We start from the raw sequence: 15,318 nt of genomic DNA, 5'->3' as shown, positions 1-15,318 counted from the left end.
CTACCTCCCTCTCTCTTTTCTCGTTCGTTTCCAGTCTGTCGTCACACTGACCGGCCCACGACTTCCTTCATCCTCGGGTCCCCGAAGTCAGAAGAAGAGATAAACTCTCATTTCTTTTCTCCTTCCTTTTTCCTGCTCCTTCACAATCCCTTCCCGTGGCGTGCCTTTCTCAACGCTTTGCTTGACGGCCAGCATCAAAGCTTGATGGCCCACAGGACCTGAGGTTATCATCGGCCACTCTCTTGTTCAACATATCCTCTTCCTCAACTCTTTCGTTGTTACCTTTCTCTTCTCCCAGAATGAAGGCGTTCATTGATAACGTGTCGCAAACATCGTACGTGTCGGCAATTGTTGCTCGAAAGAGACTCTTGTTTGGCGTATCGCTAGTGTTTCTAATCCTCATCGGTACGTTGGGACTTGTTCGGCTTACACAATGCATATCCATACCCCTTCTACACCTGGCTTCTTGGTCATGAAATACGAGACTGGGAAACTAATCCGGTTCGTCCTTCAGCAATCTCCTTGACGGAAACCGAAGACCCCAACTGGACCCATGGCAGCGGCCGGTTCTCCCACATAACGGCGCACAATGGCACGCTCGGGAACAGCACTTTCCCCTACGGGTCAGGGGGCCCGATGCGTATGGGCGCGGGGTACCAACGGCCCGGCTACGAACGGCCGCTGGCCAACGGCCTCCCGCTGCGGATCATGGCCATCGGCGCCTCGACGACGCGCGGCGACGAAGGGTTCGACAACAACGGGTTCCGGCGCCCCGTGCGGGACTACCTGACCTCGATCGGCAATCCCGTCAACTTTGTCGGCCCCCACCGCGTCGGCAACATGACGGACAACGACATCGAAGCCTGGCCCGGCGCCCGGACCGAGGTGATGCACCACCGCGCCGAGCACTCGTTGCCCTTCATGAAGCCGAACCTGGTCCTGGCCAACCTGGGCTCCAACGACTGCTTCCAGAACTTCGACATCCCCAACTTCTACAAGCGGTACTACCGGTTCGTCGAGTACGTGCTCGAGGCCTCGCCGCGCGCGACGCTCATCATGGGCACGCTGCTGCCGACGACGGAGACGAAGCGGTTCAACGCGGGCGCGCGCGTCGTCGAGGTCAACAAGCAGCTGCGGCGGCTCTACAAGATCTTCCAGAAGGAGAAGCGGCCCGTCGTGCTGGCCGAGATGATGGGGCCCGACGGCATCCACCCGGAGAACCTGGGGCCGGACCTGATGCACCCCAACGACGCCGGGTACGAGATGATGGGCCGGATCATCGTGCAGGCCATCATCGAGGCCGACGCCAAGGGGTTCTTGCGGCCCGCCGAGCCCGTGTACGGCATCCTGCAGGACGGCAACCTCGAGCGGCAGGACGATGCGTACAAGGCGTGGGCCGAGGCGAAGCGGCTAGAGGAGGCGGCCACGAAAGAAGAAGAAGAGGCCGCGGTCGCGGGTATGGAGGCCGAGCTCAAGAAGTACATGGCAGAAATCCAGGCGCATGAGCAGCAGTCGGCCCTCGCCGCGAGGAGTGATGATCCGCCGCCGCCCGGGTTAGCATGATATTTCAAGTAAAAAGAAGAGAGAAGAAGGAGAAGAAGAAGGAGAAGAAGAAGAAGAAAAATGACTCGTATAGAGTAGATTGGAATTCGGCGTTTTAGGGCTTTTATCATCATTCGGGGCAGTGGGCGATTACCTGCATTGAGTACTTTTACTCACCCTCGAGATGCATGCGTTTTGGCGGCTCATGGGACAACATTAGAGAGAATCATTAAATTCTATTGAGGAGGCGAAAGTAATTCAAAGACAGTACCATCATTGATGTCTTCGCCTTTCTCATTGGTCTGAATGAGCTACAAGGCGCCCAGGCCATCCCTGTCATCGGTCAGTGGACACTTGTGGTATTATTAGCTAAAGTTGTTTGGAGAGCCAGCAAGCGGTGCAGCGTTACTTCGGTGGGTGGTATCCTATTCTCATCCCTGGCGCCGCCGGTTGATTGCTCCAGAACCACGCCAAGCTTTTCGTCCGGGGCCAACACTGACCATTTGCTGGCTTTGATACCCCCCCCACGTGTTTAGCGACGCGGGCTGCACATTGCGAGAACTTTGGAGTGCCGCGTACATACCTACCTACCTGCTATGCACGTTTGACCAACTTGCATCTGGTTTGATTGAGGCGAATTGCTATCTCACTGTAGACGGCGTTGTGTGAATAGTTACATGTAGGCTGTCAACGGCTGTTGTCTTGTCCCACCCCTTTAGTTAGGTGGTGAAAGACCCCGGAAGACAGGTTCACTTTCCTTCATCTTTGGCAAGTGCGGTGCCTTGACGTCGACGTACGTGGAAAAAGGCAGCGCCTTTTGACCAGAGCAAGAGACGACTTCGACCCTGTACGGAGAGCTAAAGCGGTCCCCTTCACCGGGTAATGCAGTATAATTATTCTATACGTTCCCTCTACTGCTACTTCAGCCAGCAAGTGAATATGCTCAGCCGATCAAATAAAACACTAGATATTACGATCCTATTTTTAAATACTCAGGCAGCCAGTCATGAAGCCACCTCACTCATCCTTCGACGACACATTTCATCCCGCCAGTTTCCAAACCACCACCCCCGCCCCCGGAATCTGTCCACTCTTCTCCTTCCCCCCAATAATAACAGTCCCTCCCTTTACCTCCGGCACCGCCGCCGCCTCGACGCCGTAGTTCAAAGCCCACAACAGATTCCCCCGCCGCAGCAGCCGAACAAACCTACCCAAGTCATTCGCCTTATCCGCCCCGCGGCCCGCGAGGTCGCGGATCCCCGCCCCAACCGCCAGGTCGCCCAGGTACGCCACCAGCAGATCGGCCGGCGGGTTGAAGGCGAGGTAGTGCAGCCCGTCCCGCGCGCAGGCCGCGGGCTTGCTGCCCTCCGGCCCGCGGTGGCGCGACGTGTACGTGATGGTGGCGTTGCTACTCGTGTGCTTCTCGTTGTCGGTGCCCGCGCGGCGCTCGCACTCGATCCACTCCTCGCGCGCCGTGATGTTGTACCGCGCGCCCCCGTACTCGACGCCGCTGCGCGCGAAAGCGGGCGGCGTCTCGACGCGGGTGACGCGCATGGGCAGCCGCCGACTGAGGGTGCTGTTGAGACCCGGGTTCAGGCCCGCGACGGTGGCGAAGTCGGCGGACTTGGAGCCCGTGTGCGGGCCGAAGACGACGGGGCCGGCGGTGCCGTAGGAGGCTAGGGCGGCGTCGAAGGCGGCGGGGACGATGGGCAAGCTGGGCACGACGATCATCTTGTAGCCGGCGAGGGACTGGTAGGGGTCGATGATGTCGACGGAGAGGCCGAGGCGGCGGAGGGACGAGTAGAAGGTGTACACGAGGTCGGTGTACTTGAGGGCCACGTCCTTGTAGGAGGCCGACTTGGGGTCCCAGGACCCGCTGTAGGGCTCGATGGACCAGACCCAGTTGGAAGTGTAGTCGAACACGAGCGCGACGTCGGCCTGCTGCTGCTGCTGCTCAGTTTGGGCGTTGTTGATCTCGGCCCGGAGCAGGGGCAGGTCCTCGTTGGCGAAGATCTGCTGCTCCACGTAGCCCTGATCCTCGACGTTGTCAGACGTAAACAGCGCCGACAACGTCTGCTCCTGCGCGAAGGGGGCCTGGCGCCAGCGGAAGTAGTTGACGAGGTCGCCCGACGCCGCGAAAAGCTCGTGCGTCCAGAGCCGGACCATGCCGTCGAGGGGCGAGACGCGGTACTGGTTCCAGTTGAGCACGCCCGGCTCCATCTCCATGACACCAAAGGGCCCCGCGTTCCGGCCGTAGGCCGCGCCCGAGACGCCCCGGTACAGGGCGTCGTGCATGGCCTGGTAGTCGGGCAGGCCCTGGCGGAGGCTACCGGCCATCTCGTCCTCGGTCAGCCAGTCGAAGGCGAAGACGCCGGCCAGGGCGTACTGGTCGAAGGTGGCGAGGTCGATGCCGACCTCGCGCGCGAACTTGTGGTGGTCGAACTCGGTGAAGAGCATCATGAAGTTGTGCGTGATGGCCTGGCCGGGCGCGTGCCGCCGCAGGATGTCGGCCTGCTCCCGGGCGAACTCGATGACCATGTCGGAGCTGAAGGTGTACCAGTCCAGCGTGTGGGCCTCGTTGGTGGTGTAGACCTCGAGGAACGGCGGCTGCACCGCCTCGAAGCCGGCGTACTGCGACGACCAGAAGACGCGGCCCTGGCGGGCGTTCAGGTTCTCGATGGTGCCGTACTTGGTCTCGAGCCAGGCGCGGAAGCGCTTGATGGCGTTGTGGTCGTAGCTCACCGTGGTGGTATGGCAGCCGAACTCGTTGTCGAGCTGCCAGGCGACCACGTTGGCGTTGGCGCCGTAGCGCTCGGCCAGCTTGGTGGTGATGCCCCGGCTGAGGCGGCGGTAGTCGTAGGACGAGAAGCTGTAGTGGCGGCGCGAGCCGAACTGCAGCGTGGCGTTGGTGACGTCGACGAAGTCGGTGTCGTACTTCTCCGTCAGCCAGTTGGGCGGGGTGGCCGTGGGCGTGCCGACGATGGCTTTGAGGCCGTATTTGCCGCACAGCTCCAGCGTCCTGTCGAGCAGGGTGAAGTTGTACTGGCCCTCGGAGGGCTCGAGAAGGGCCCAGTCGAACTCGTTGATGCGCACATACGAGATGTTGGCGTCGCGCATGCGGGCCATGTCCGGCTCCCACATGGACTCGGGCCATTGCGACGGGTAGTAGTCCACGGCGAGATGGAGGCCACTGGGCCAGCGGTCCAGGGAGGGCCCAACACGGGTGGTGGTGTTGGCCTGGCGGGAGTGGCCAGTTACGGCACCAAGGACACTCTGAGCCAAGAGTGCCCCCGAACGGAGAGCTTGAAGCATCCTCATGGCAGGCAAAGTTAGTGTCGGATACTACCTCTACGCTCTGACGAGTGACGGGATGACAGCAACTTTAGGCGACAGCTCTTTCGTCCGAAGAGTTCGCCCACCTTGCTACCTACTTATGGTCTTTTGTTTTTATTTAAACCGGGGAATAGTCCGCACCTCCTCCCGCTCTCTCGTGATTCCCCTCATAGGCGTGGCCTTGGCTGGCAGTTTTGCAGGTCGTTCGCGCATGCAGGTCGCAGCATCGGTCGGTCATTGACCGAGCCAGGGCGGAGCAGACCACAGCAAAAAGTGCTCAACATATCGTGAATAAGGACGGTGAAGGGTAGGGTTTTGTGGGCTTGGACATGCAGTGATGAGGGGAAGAAACCACCTTCACCAAGTCCACCTTGGCTTTGCGGGGAAGCTTGGGGATAAACTGGGGGATTCGGGGGATTCCAGGGGTGTCCTGGGACTGCTACTGTAAGCTGTTAGTAGCCCCTCTATTGCTGGAGTGTAGCCCGATCTATGTCTCGTTCATTACCTCATCCCTTGGGAGTGCACCCACTCAGTATGTGAATATCGTACCGAGTCTTTTCTTAGTAGGACAAGTTCCATATGCTGGGACTTGTTACCGATGGACTCCAATGGCTTGGTATGCCGTATGTGGGCGACGACTGCATTGGCCGTTCAGTGCCTCGATAACCTCATCAATACTGTGGCTGCCTTAGGTAGTAAGCACCACGACGTGGGCGACGGCCTTCAACATTTACCGACCCTGGTCTGCTGAAGATGACCAGCTGAAACACTACTGCACCGACATGCCCTGGGATTGGCTCGTTGTCGGCTCACCTGGGGGAGGCAAGGAGAATGCGAGAGGGGCCTGCTTCCTCTCAGTGGCCGCGTTCCCCGGCAAGATTGGCGATCCCTGCCGGAACCTGCTGCCTGCAACGCAATTTTGGTCAGTTATTGGCACTTTTTTTAACGGATAGAGCGCCAAGGAAGTTGGGGGCAATCGGTCGCATTTCGCGGAACAAAAAGCACATGTCTTGCCTTCGACGCCTTGCATTGCATCGAGGAACCAACGCCTCTTATACTTAGACGCCAGACCCGCCGCCGCCGCCGTTGAGCTGATCGGGATGAGTGAATGAATGGCGCTGCCTTGCGACATGTTCCTGCACAGAAGCCACCCCCGCGCCGACCAGCACATCTCAGGGCATCTCGCCAGGCCGCCACTTGTCGGCTCTAAAACATTGACCTGAAGGAGAGCGAGAGCTGAGGAGACCGTTCAGCCACCCGAGATGGGGAGAGACCCGCCCACAAAAGCTTCTTCTTCTTCTTCTTACTCTTCTTCTTCCCGGCGCCAGCACCGCCTGCCGGTGAACCAACGCCGAAACAAGGTCGCGCCGGAAAACAGGAAACGCGTGTCTACTGCGTAGGTCATTTTCTTTTCTTCCGTTTCCGCTCCAAGCGAGCGCTCGTTTTCCACCACCGGCGCCTAGCATACCGGACCTACCTGCTTACTTGCTTCTGTCTACATAGATGCAACAGCTGTAACGTCAGGCGCATCAAATGCACGGGCGAACACCCTTGCCAACCGTGTCGTAGCAGCTCCCGGCAATGCCAATACCCAGAGACGGTCGAGAAGATCTCGGTCCCGCGCTCGGACTGGGACGAGCTGGTGGCCAAGTGCGCTCGGCTGGAAAGATTTCTCGAGCAAGCCGTCCCGGATGAGACGCAGCGCAGGCAGCTCCTCGGCTGCGTCAGCGCCAGCGCCAGCACTAGTCCATGGGAGACGAGCGCCGCACAATTGAGCTACCACGGCGATGATACAGCCTCTCCGGGTGGAGGGCGTGCCTCCGAGTGCCCGCTGTCGTCGTCTTCAGAAGAGCTGTGTGGCCCAGCCGACGATGATTGCTCGGCTCAGTACTACCTAGGCCCTACTTCGGCAAACGCATTCCTCGGCCACGTCAAGGAGGTTATGGCAGATGTCTTCACGTCGGGTTGGTCGGTCGACTGCTTGCCCCCAGACACGATGACATTACTCGACTCGGTGGGCCGCTTTCGGACACACAACCCGCGACGACCACCCAGATCGCCACTGCATGAGACCCGGCCAATGATGGGTGTGCTGCGAAAGGACGAGCTGAACACGATGGTCACGGAGCTGAGGCAGTTCATACAAGGAGACGCACATGTCGGTGGTTCTTCTCGCGGTGGTGGCATATTTCACTGGGGCAATCTCAACCCCTCGATGCTGGAGCTCGACTCGCTCGATGCACTGCCCGATGATGGTACGCAGAAACCTCGCCGCCTGGCTTTCATCTACGCTTCTCTTGCCGTGGCATGTTCACTGCAGACTCCACTGCCATGCGCCAAGATGGGGAATGTATATTACGGAAGCGATGCGTTTTTTGAACGAGCCAAGTCTCTCATGGGGGGACATGTTGGACACCACGGCCAGGTGTACCTGGCTCGATCTCCCCCTCTTGGTCATGGTGTCTGTCTACCTGGCAGAGGCCAACCAAACAGATGCCGCTTACATGTACGCCAGCCTCGGAATGCACATCGCCATTATGCAAGGCGTACATCAAGGATGCGTGCACGATGAATACGAAAAGAGCGCCTTTTGGACGTTGTACGTCCTCGATCGGCGCCTCTGTGCATTGACGGGCCGACCGCCGACGTTGATGGACGAGTCAATCCATCTGCCGCTTCCTGGAGTCTCCCGGTAAGTTCGCCCACACACTTCTTAGTTGCTCGAGACCTGTCGCATGCTGACTAATTTGTTCGTGTCGCCAGTGGCTTCCCCAAGCTAGAAGGGTTGGTGGCCCGCGTGAAGCTGGCCAAGATAGCGGGCCATATTGTGCGCAAGACTTGTAACCAAGCAGCATCTTCGGCGTCCGGCGCAGGCCACGACGGCGGCAAATTGACCGACTCGAGCTATGTCGACGCGACCCTGAGAATGCTGCAGAAGTGGTCGGCGACCCTGCCGGTGGAGCTTCGGCTGGTCAGTATACATCATATGGGCTCCCCTCCGACAGCGCAGCTTGTGAACTCCGGATGGAGTACAACCATGTAAGCAGATACATCATAACGGCCCCTTTTTTTCCCGAAGCGGGACAAAGGAAACGAAAAGACACATCGATCTGTTCAAAACTAACAACCTCTTGTGAGCCACACAGCTGGTGATACTGACAACAAGGCCCACCTTCCTCGACGTCGTGAGGAGAGCCGTGATGGCACACGTCGACCACCGCCGCAGTTGGCACTCTGGGCAAAGCAACTCGGCACACTACTCGTACGCATGGCAATGCCTCGACGCGGCGCGGGAGAACCTGAGACTAGCGAAAATGGCCAGCAACCACCTCATGTCGCCATCGTTGCCGTCGCCGTCACAGAAGCAGCTGCGCGCGCCGTTCCTGCATAACAACCATGTTTTCGACGCCGCCGCCGTCGTGCTCCTTCACGGGCTCATCGCTGAGCCCGCCGATACCGGCGACGATATGAGCGACGTCGTGTTCGCCATCGGATGTTTCGATGCCCGATCGGCAAGTAGTAGTAGCAGCAGCAGCAGCAGGAGCAGCAAATTCCCCAATGATTGCGCGCGGGTTCTTCGAGACTTGAGAATGCTGGTGCAGCGTATACTCCATCGCGGGCTCGGGGGTGGTGCGATGACTGCTGCTGCTGCTGCTGCCGCCGCGCAGATCGATTCCCATCCGCAAAAGAAGCGAACCATTTCGTCGGTCGTCTCTTCCCAGGCACCACCTCCTTCCACGGCCATATACGACGTCGGGTTCATCCTGAATCCCGAGATCCCTCCAGAACCCCCAGCGCCGGCTCCGGCTCACTCATCCGGCGCAGCGACGGCGTCGTCCCACGCGCTATTTACCGAACTTTCGTCGTGGATCAGCAACGACGAGCAACAGGTCTATAACGGTTACTCTACTTTCTAGCGCATCGTATGATGCCCAATTGACTCCATAACCATCCAACTGTCAGTTGTCGAGCCCTCTTGAACACGGGGTTGTGGGTTATCAGTACTGCATGCAGTTCACTATACGTGTCTGGAACTGTGTCTTCAATTCTAAACTGCTAGTACATACTTGCGCAGAAATGCCCTCCGATCAGCAAAACGGTTCGAGGCAAATCACGTCCTCGAGCTACCATCCGTAACCGTAACCGACCCCGAATCCTTGGACGCGTGGTGCGGAATCCATAGCTGGGCCTCCTCATCATCGTTCTGGAGAGCGGGGTGGTACCGCATATCCGGGGCCTCGACGGGATACATCTCATGCCACGACGGCCCCAACCCCGACCCCGAGCTCTGCGACGGTACTCCCAAATGGCGACGCTGCTTCAGTATCTGCCGCTCCGCGTTGCGCTGCTCGACGGTGCCGATGGTCCTCCCGTTGTTTTCGTCCCCGCCACTGCTGCGCTTCCCGTGCGACGAGATTAGGGCGGGGAAGTAGCGCGTGAAGAAGGGGCGCAGGGCGGGCACGGAGGCGCACACGATGCCCGCGTTCACCTCGAGGAAGCAGAGGATCATGTCCGGGACGGCGTCCCAGTCGTAGTCATCGCTGGCTTCGAGGGTGGGGATGTAGCTGACGCGGTAGATGGCGACCACGCAGACACTGTGATGATTTCCGGTTAGCAACGGACGGTCAGAGCGCCTTGATGGGTACCGAGTTGATCTCGAGTGGGGTGCTGGACTTACAATACCCCCGTGGCGAACGTCAGGACCAGCAGGACCTTCTGCCGCGTCGGGATCTGCAGCGGGATGACGATGGGGACGGGCAGCAGCAGGATGACGACGTCCATGACGATGTTGAGGCAGCTGACGGCGACGTAGCCCGGGTAGGAGCCGTCGCAGGCGCCGTCGACGTCGCTGAGGGTCTCGTCGACGATGCCGCGCAGGGGGCGGCAGCTCAGCGACTCGACGAAGATGGCCATCAGGGAGTAGGCGACGACGGCGACGACACCGCCGTAGGCGGCGGCGCGGACCCAGAGCTGCGGGGCGAGGCGCGTGTAGAAGACGAGCATGGAGGTCTTGGCGAAGGAGACGCTGAGGATGAAGGTTAGGTAGGAGAGGAGGCCGTACTGCGGGCGTTAGACGACGATTACCGGGGGTTTAATAAGGAAGGAAGGGACTTACGAGGCGCTCGCCGATGTGGTATGTGCTCTGGAGGATGTCCCACACGTGGTAGGTGAGGCCGTGGTCAATGTCTGCGATGCCGGTTGTTGTGTCAGTCAGCAGTCAAGAGTACATATATCCCAGAATGGTATGCCACTTACCCTTCTTCACGAAGACGGTCACCAAGATGGACATGGCCATGGCTACGGTCACTAGCCCTGTATGTGTTTGCCATCTCGTTAGCAAAACCAAAAAAAAGAAACAAAGAAAGAAAAAAAGCCAAGCTTCTTGGCCGAGTGAGAGACATGAGAACAGAACAGGAAGAGGAAAAACCAACAATCGTCCGGGCTCAGTCCCGTCTTGACAACGCGGACGCGCGTGTAGAGGCGCAAGGACACGGCGACGCCGGCGACGATGAGGGTGGCGATGCCGGCAGCCATGAGCTCGCGCTGCCGCGTCGGGGGATCGACTGGGGTCCGGACTTGGCCCGGGGGCGGTTCGGCGTAGTAGGCCGGCTGCTCGGGATCCATTGGTGTGCGATTACATCAAGCTAATGAAATCAATGGTTCGGGATCGCAACGGCAGAGACGGCGATATAAGACCTTTTAAGACAGGGAAGCTGCGGCGGGATAGTAGTCACGGAGGTGTGGTAACCAGAGTGTCGGTATTGAGGTTCGACGGCGATGCGTCGCCAAGATGAATGGATGGGGTGCAATCTAGGTCGTTTATGTACGAGTCGGGAGTGGTGGTCAGGATTTGATCGATTGGGTCGAAAGTGACCTGCTTCTCTCTACGGCGGTAGGTGGGCGGCAACAACGAATCAATGAGGAAGAAGTACTTGGCCGCCCGTACGGCAAGATCAAGCTCAGCTCGACCCGGTCGAGACGGGTATCAGCTTTCATTTACTTTTCATTCGTTCATGCAGAACCGAATTGTCAGTCAAGATGAATGACCACCAGGGCAAGGGAAAGAGGGAGGGAGGAGGAAACGAGATTCGATTTGATCCCAGACGATGTGAGTGAGTGACACACGAGCAAAGTCGGGCTTCTTCGCTCCTTGTCTTGGTGGTACGATACACTGCATCCCAGTTAAATAAGCCATTGCCAAATCGATTCCGACCAGGCCAAACGGACGTATCACTTCGGCCTCTTTCTTCGATTCTTTCCATCAGCTGGCGCGTGTAGGATTGTCTCTCTCCCCTGCTTGTCTTGCTCGCTGTCCGTCCAGCTATCTCGATTGCTCTTTTTCTTTTTCTTTTTCTTTTTTTTCTTCTCGCACTGGGAGGCATTTCCCGGCCGGCAACAGCGCGCTGCCAGGTCGGCAGCACAATCCCTCTCACACTGGTTACGGTAGTTCGTACGGGCTGGGGTAAAAGACAGCCTGTACATGAGGTGAGTAGGGCGACAAACGCGGGTTGGATCTTCCAATCAGCCACTGTCGATCTCGCTGCGGCCGGGTAGCCTTTTTCCCTTTTGGCCCTCTTCTCATTCACCTACTTACTGGCTTCTTTACCTGTCATTTAACGGGGGCGACAGAAATGCGCCAGGCACTTTGGCGCGCTGTCCGTGTGTCCCGGCCGTACTACATACCGGCCGAACAGATTAAGAGGAGCACCACTGGCTTGAGGGCCAAGCCATCAAATCTATCCGTACGACCGGTTTTGTAAACAGTACGTGCTTCCTAGCAGTAACCAGTTTGCTTCTCTCTCCTTCTGGCTTCTGGTTATTCGACTGGGCCTTCTAGAATTGCTAAGGTCGCATTCCAGGGTCGCATCGTCGCCCAGCCCCCGGCCGCTTCGCCCGGGCGTACATCCTTCTGTCTCGCATGCTGCTTTCTGATAGGCTTCTCGCTTCTTTGATTTTTTCCCCCTGCAAAGGTTGCGTGTCACCCAAGCATGCTGTACTTACCAACCATGACGCCCTTCGACAGTGATCCCGTCCGTTTCGGCGTCTGTCGTCAATGACCAAGTTGTCCAATGAAGACACCGGCTGTCACCCTTATCTCGCCGTCGGACAAGATTGTGCTTGCGCTACGTACATACATGCAGAATCGCATAGTTAGCACCACCCGCATCGGCCAAATAGCAGATGGTACTGTACGACTTTCCGAAGCTGGTCTTCTCCGTGGTAGTGGCGTGCTGAAAGACGCTCGGTGTGCCATCCAACTTCATGGTCGAATATGGCCAGGATCCAAACGATGGAGATCAACCTGCTTCCTATTCTTCAAGTGCGCAGTACGTCGCCCATCCAGTGTGATGAAGCAATTGGACCTTGCCATAACACTTTTCAAATAGGACCACATGAAAAAGGCTCAACACTCTGGACCCCATGGACTCAGTTGAACTGGGTGATGACAGTTGACATGGACCTCGTAGTGCATACCTGTCATGTATTGCAACCATTTGGCTTTTTAAACGTTGCCAGTCGAAATCGCCTCCGGGCTGGAATCCATTGAGACACATACACGGTGATGTCCCGAACTATCGCGCCCGTGGCCCTCACGCTTACATCATCCTCGCTAAACCCCGTCCGGGCCTCGAGGAGGTTGTGCTCCTGCCGCGTCGTCCGCTGTCACGTCTCGCCGCCACCCGTGCCGACCTTGGGCGACCGAGCCGGCACCTCGACCCCGATCACCTACCTGCATGCTGAACCACCAGGCCGACGCCCCCTCCTTATTGCGTGGGCGGAAGCGGTCTGGAGGTCACGTTAATGACGCCGTTGGAGAGGTTCGGTTGAAATGGGCGAAGACGTCCTGGGAAGAAGTTTATGCGTGGTTCGGCTCTCGCAAGGTATGCAAATGTCGACGACCTGGCTGTATTCTTCAGTGCCAACAATCGTCGTCGCCGCCTCCCCCTGACGGGCGGTCATCGCGTCGTACATGGGTAGCTGACATGGTCGTCCTGCTACCTACCCGAATATGAATGACCGCCATCGTTTCTCAACGGAGCATCAAAAATTGTTCACAAATCTATGGAAACGAATGCGACGAAAGAGCCTGAGATGATGCAGCGATATTGTTTAATTGTGCGTCATAGTTCATTCATCGCCATCCATTCGGGCACGGCAGAGCCTTTGCCAATCCTCCATAAATACCGGCTCAGATACAGTGTAGGCTTCCCCTTGTACTTCATGGTGTGCGGGATGATGAGATATTTCAGGTTTGGGAGAACTAACTTCAATTCAATTCAAACATGCTTAAAAAAAAAAAGGAAGGTCGTGTGTAGCTTGGGTAAAAAAGACTACGCAAAAATCCGCCCAGTTCATGTGGTTTTTTCTTTACTTCATTCGTGTATTCGTAACCTCATATCCAGAGACGCCCTCGCCCCTGCCCCAGTCCGACACCGTGTCAGACCGTAGTATCATGAATGCCGTGCCCTAGGCGTAGCTCTTGCGGACGACGCCGACGGTGGTCCAGGCCGTCTGCACCTTCTTGGCCGCATCGCTGCCAAAGAGCTTGTTGGCCTTGTCGACGGTGAGGTCGGCGAACTGCTGGAAGGTGCAGCGGGCCGGGACCTGGTGCGAGTTCATCGTCTCCCACCAGATGCGCCCGGCCTTCTCCCAGCTGTAGCCGCCGAAGGCGACGGCGGCCAGGTAGAAGGCGCGGTTGGGGATGCCCGAGTACAGGTGGACGCCGCCGTTGTCGGACGAGGTCTGCTTGTATTTCGAAAAGTTGTCGGGCTGCGGGTCCTTACCGAAGCGCGGGTCGTTGTAGGCGGTGCCGGGGCTCTTCATGCTGCGCAGCGCGACGCCCTTGACGTCGGGCAGCAGGCAGCCCTCGCCGATGAGCCAGTCGGCCTTGTCGGCCGTCTCGTTCTGCACGCGCTGCTTGACCATGATGCCGAACACGTCCGAGACGTGCTCGTTGAGCGCGCCGGCCTGGTCCTGGTAGTCGAGGGGAGACGTGTGCTCCGTCACGGCGTGCGTCAGCTCGTGGCCGATGACGTCGACGCAGGCGGTGAAGTTGTGCAGGAAGTCGTGGCCGTCGCCAAAGACCATCTGCCGGATCGACGGGTCCCAGAAGGCGTTCTCGTACTGCTGCCCAAAGTGGACCGAGCTGACGACGTGCATGTTGTTGTTGTCGATGCTCTTCCAGTTGAAGATCTTGAGGTAGAAGTCCAGCACGTTGCCGACGTTGTCGTAGGCCTCGTTGACGGCCTTGTCGCTCACCGCCTTCTGGCCCTCGATGCGGACCTGCTTGCCGGGAAGGCGGGCCTCGTTGGTGGTGCCCTGGGCGTCGTAGACGGCGCGGTAGACGGCCGAGGCGACAGGCTGCTTGGCCTTGTCGCCCATGCTCAATGCCTGCTGGGCCGAGGAGGAGTCATCCTCCTCGCCCGTGCGGAGGCCTTGGGCCTGCTGGACGCGGGCATGGACGCTCTGGAGGTGCTCCAGGTCGCGCTTGGCGCACTCGCGCGTCTGCTCGTCGACGTCCTCGGACTCGGAGATGGCCCTGAGCATGACGTCGGGGACGATGCTCTGGCGCGGGGGCTCGGCGGCCTCGCCGCGGAAGCCGCGGGGGACGGTCAGGGCGGCGAAGCGCTCCTTGCGCTTGGTGCAGTAGTGGCCGTTGAATTCGAGGGCGTTGCGGGCAGATATGCGGAGGCGCTCCTCATTCTGCTCGCTGTCGGCGATGCCGATCAGCAGGTACGGAGGGACGACGCAGCAGATGTGGTTGGAAGCCATGTTGGGTACAGTTTGAATGAGTTGTTCCGAAAGGAAATGATTTGAGATCTCTGAGAAAATAGGTAGTGTCGAAGAGAGATAGGAATGTAGTTGGCTGGTTAGATGCTGGAATAAATCCTCTCTACCCTAGTGGCAGCAGGCATCCCCTTTATAGGCCTCACTCCGGTGGTGGGATCCATAGCTCGGGGCTGAGACACGAACACACACAGCTGGGAGTGGGTAGCTGGATAGCTGAAAGGCAGATGACATGTGTCTGGAATTACCTACCTACCTTGCCTACTTCCAGGCTAGGTATGTATGTTACGATGTAGTCGATGTGGTGGAGGGCATGGAAAGTCATGCACTGTAGCCGCTAGCAGGGCATCTCGATGTTTCGGACTCAGCTCGCCCAAAAAGACACATGGCTGGCTGGGCCAACCCTCCTTTCTTCTTTCCTTCTTTCCTTCCTTCCTTGGTTTTTGGCTGTCGCGGAACCTCAGGAAATCGAGATGATGGCGCCGTCATGTGACCCAAGCACCAGCGGGCGGTGTCTGGGCTTTGGACAATGGGGGATGCGGTCGGATGGTTTCATCTCGTTCGCATCTTGGGCAAGGAGGGCGCCCCTCATCGAAAACACGTACGAGACAGCTGCCGAGTTTGTTTGGTTGCCTTGAGTAAGTACGATGGATA

At 58.3% G+C, this 15,318-nt stretch overlaps 6 protein-coding genes across 6 annotated transcripts; 3 read left to right on the top strand and 3 right to left on the bottom strand.

The window, feature by feature from the left end:
- Window positions 1-299: 299 nt before the first annotated feature.
- PG997_005489 (carbohydrate esterase family 3 protein) lies at window positions 300-1,563 on the top strand (the record flags this gene model as incomplete). Its single annotated transcript, XM_066809804.1, has 2 exons — window positions 300-405; window positions 515-1,563. 2 exons carry the CDS (start codon window positions 300-302, stop codon window positions 1,561-1,563), a joined length of 1,155 nt encoding a protein of 384 aa, XP_066668727.1.
- A 1,020-nt stretch (window positions 1,564-2,583) lies between these two features.
- On the bottom strand, window positions 2,584-4,860 carry PG997_005488 (uncharacterized protein; the record flags this gene model as incomplete). The annotated part of the gene is made up of 1 exon (XM_066809803.1): window positions 2,584-4,860. The coding sequence occupies one exon, from the start codon at window positions 4,858-4,860 to the stop codon at window positions 2,584-2,586; it is 2,277 nt and encodes a 758-aa protein (XP_066668726.1).
- Window positions 4,861-5,657: 797 nt separating this feature from the next.
- Window positions 5,658-8,792, top strand: PG997_005487 (fungal specific transcription factor domain-containing protein; the record flags this gene model as incomplete). Its single annotated transcript, XM_066809802.1, has 6 exons — window positions 5,658-5,797; window positions 6,101-6,271; window positions 6,379-7,245; window positions 7,301-7,567; window positions 7,639-7,914; window positions 8,042-8,792. 6 exons carry the CDS (start codon window positions 5,658-5,660, stop codon window positions 8,790-8,792), a joined length of 2,472 nt encoding a protein of 823 aa, XP_066668725.1.
- Window positions 8,793-8,986: 194 nt separating this feature from the next.
- PG997_005486 (Satratoxin biosynthesis SC1 cluster protein 4) lies at window positions 8,987-10,500 on the bottom strand (the record flags this gene model as incomplete). The annotated part of the gene is made up of 5 exons (XM_066809801.1): window positions 8,987-9,470; window positions 9,554-9,936; window positions 9,992-10,062; window positions 10,132-10,188; window positions 10,308-10,500. 5 exons carry the CDS (start codon window positions 10,498-10,500, stop codon window positions 8,987-8,989), a joined length of 1,188 nt encoding a protein of 395 aa, XP_066668724.1.
- Window positions 10,501-11,945: 1,445 nt separating this feature from the next.
- On the top strand, window positions 11,946-12,311 carry PG997_005485 (uncharacterized protein; the record flags this gene model as incomplete). The annotated part of the gene is made up of 2 exons (XM_066809800.1): window positions 11,946-12,203; window positions 12,264-12,311. The coding sequence occupies 2 exons, from the start codon at window positions 11,946-11,948 to the stop codon at window positions 12,309-12,311; spliced, it is 306 nt and encodes a 101-aa protein (XP_066668723.1).
- A 1,033-nt stretch (window positions 12,312-13,344) lies between these two features.
- PG997_005484 (uncharacterized protein) lies at window positions 13,345-14,649 on the bottom strand (the record flags this gene model as incomplete). The annotated part of the gene is made up of 1 exon (XM_066809799.1): window positions 13,345-14,649. One exon carries the CDS (start codon window positions 14,647-14,649, stop codon window positions 13,345-13,347), a length of 1,305 nt encoding a protein of 434 aa, XP_066668722.1.
- Window positions 14,650-15,318: the final 669 nt, after the last annotated feature.

Source organism: Apiospora hydei (assembly GCF_038363865.1).
Source record: "Apiospora hydei strain CBS 114990 chromosome Unknown utg000005l_segment0_segment0, whole genome shotgun sequence".
In the NCBI taxonomy this organism is placed as follows: Eukaryota; Fungi; Ascomycota; class Sordariomycetes; order Amphisphaeriales; family Apiosporaceae; genus Apiospora; species Apiospora hydei.
The sequence above is the reverse complement of the archived record's forward strand: the minus strand, read 5'-3'. Positions and strand labels throughout refer to the sequence as shown.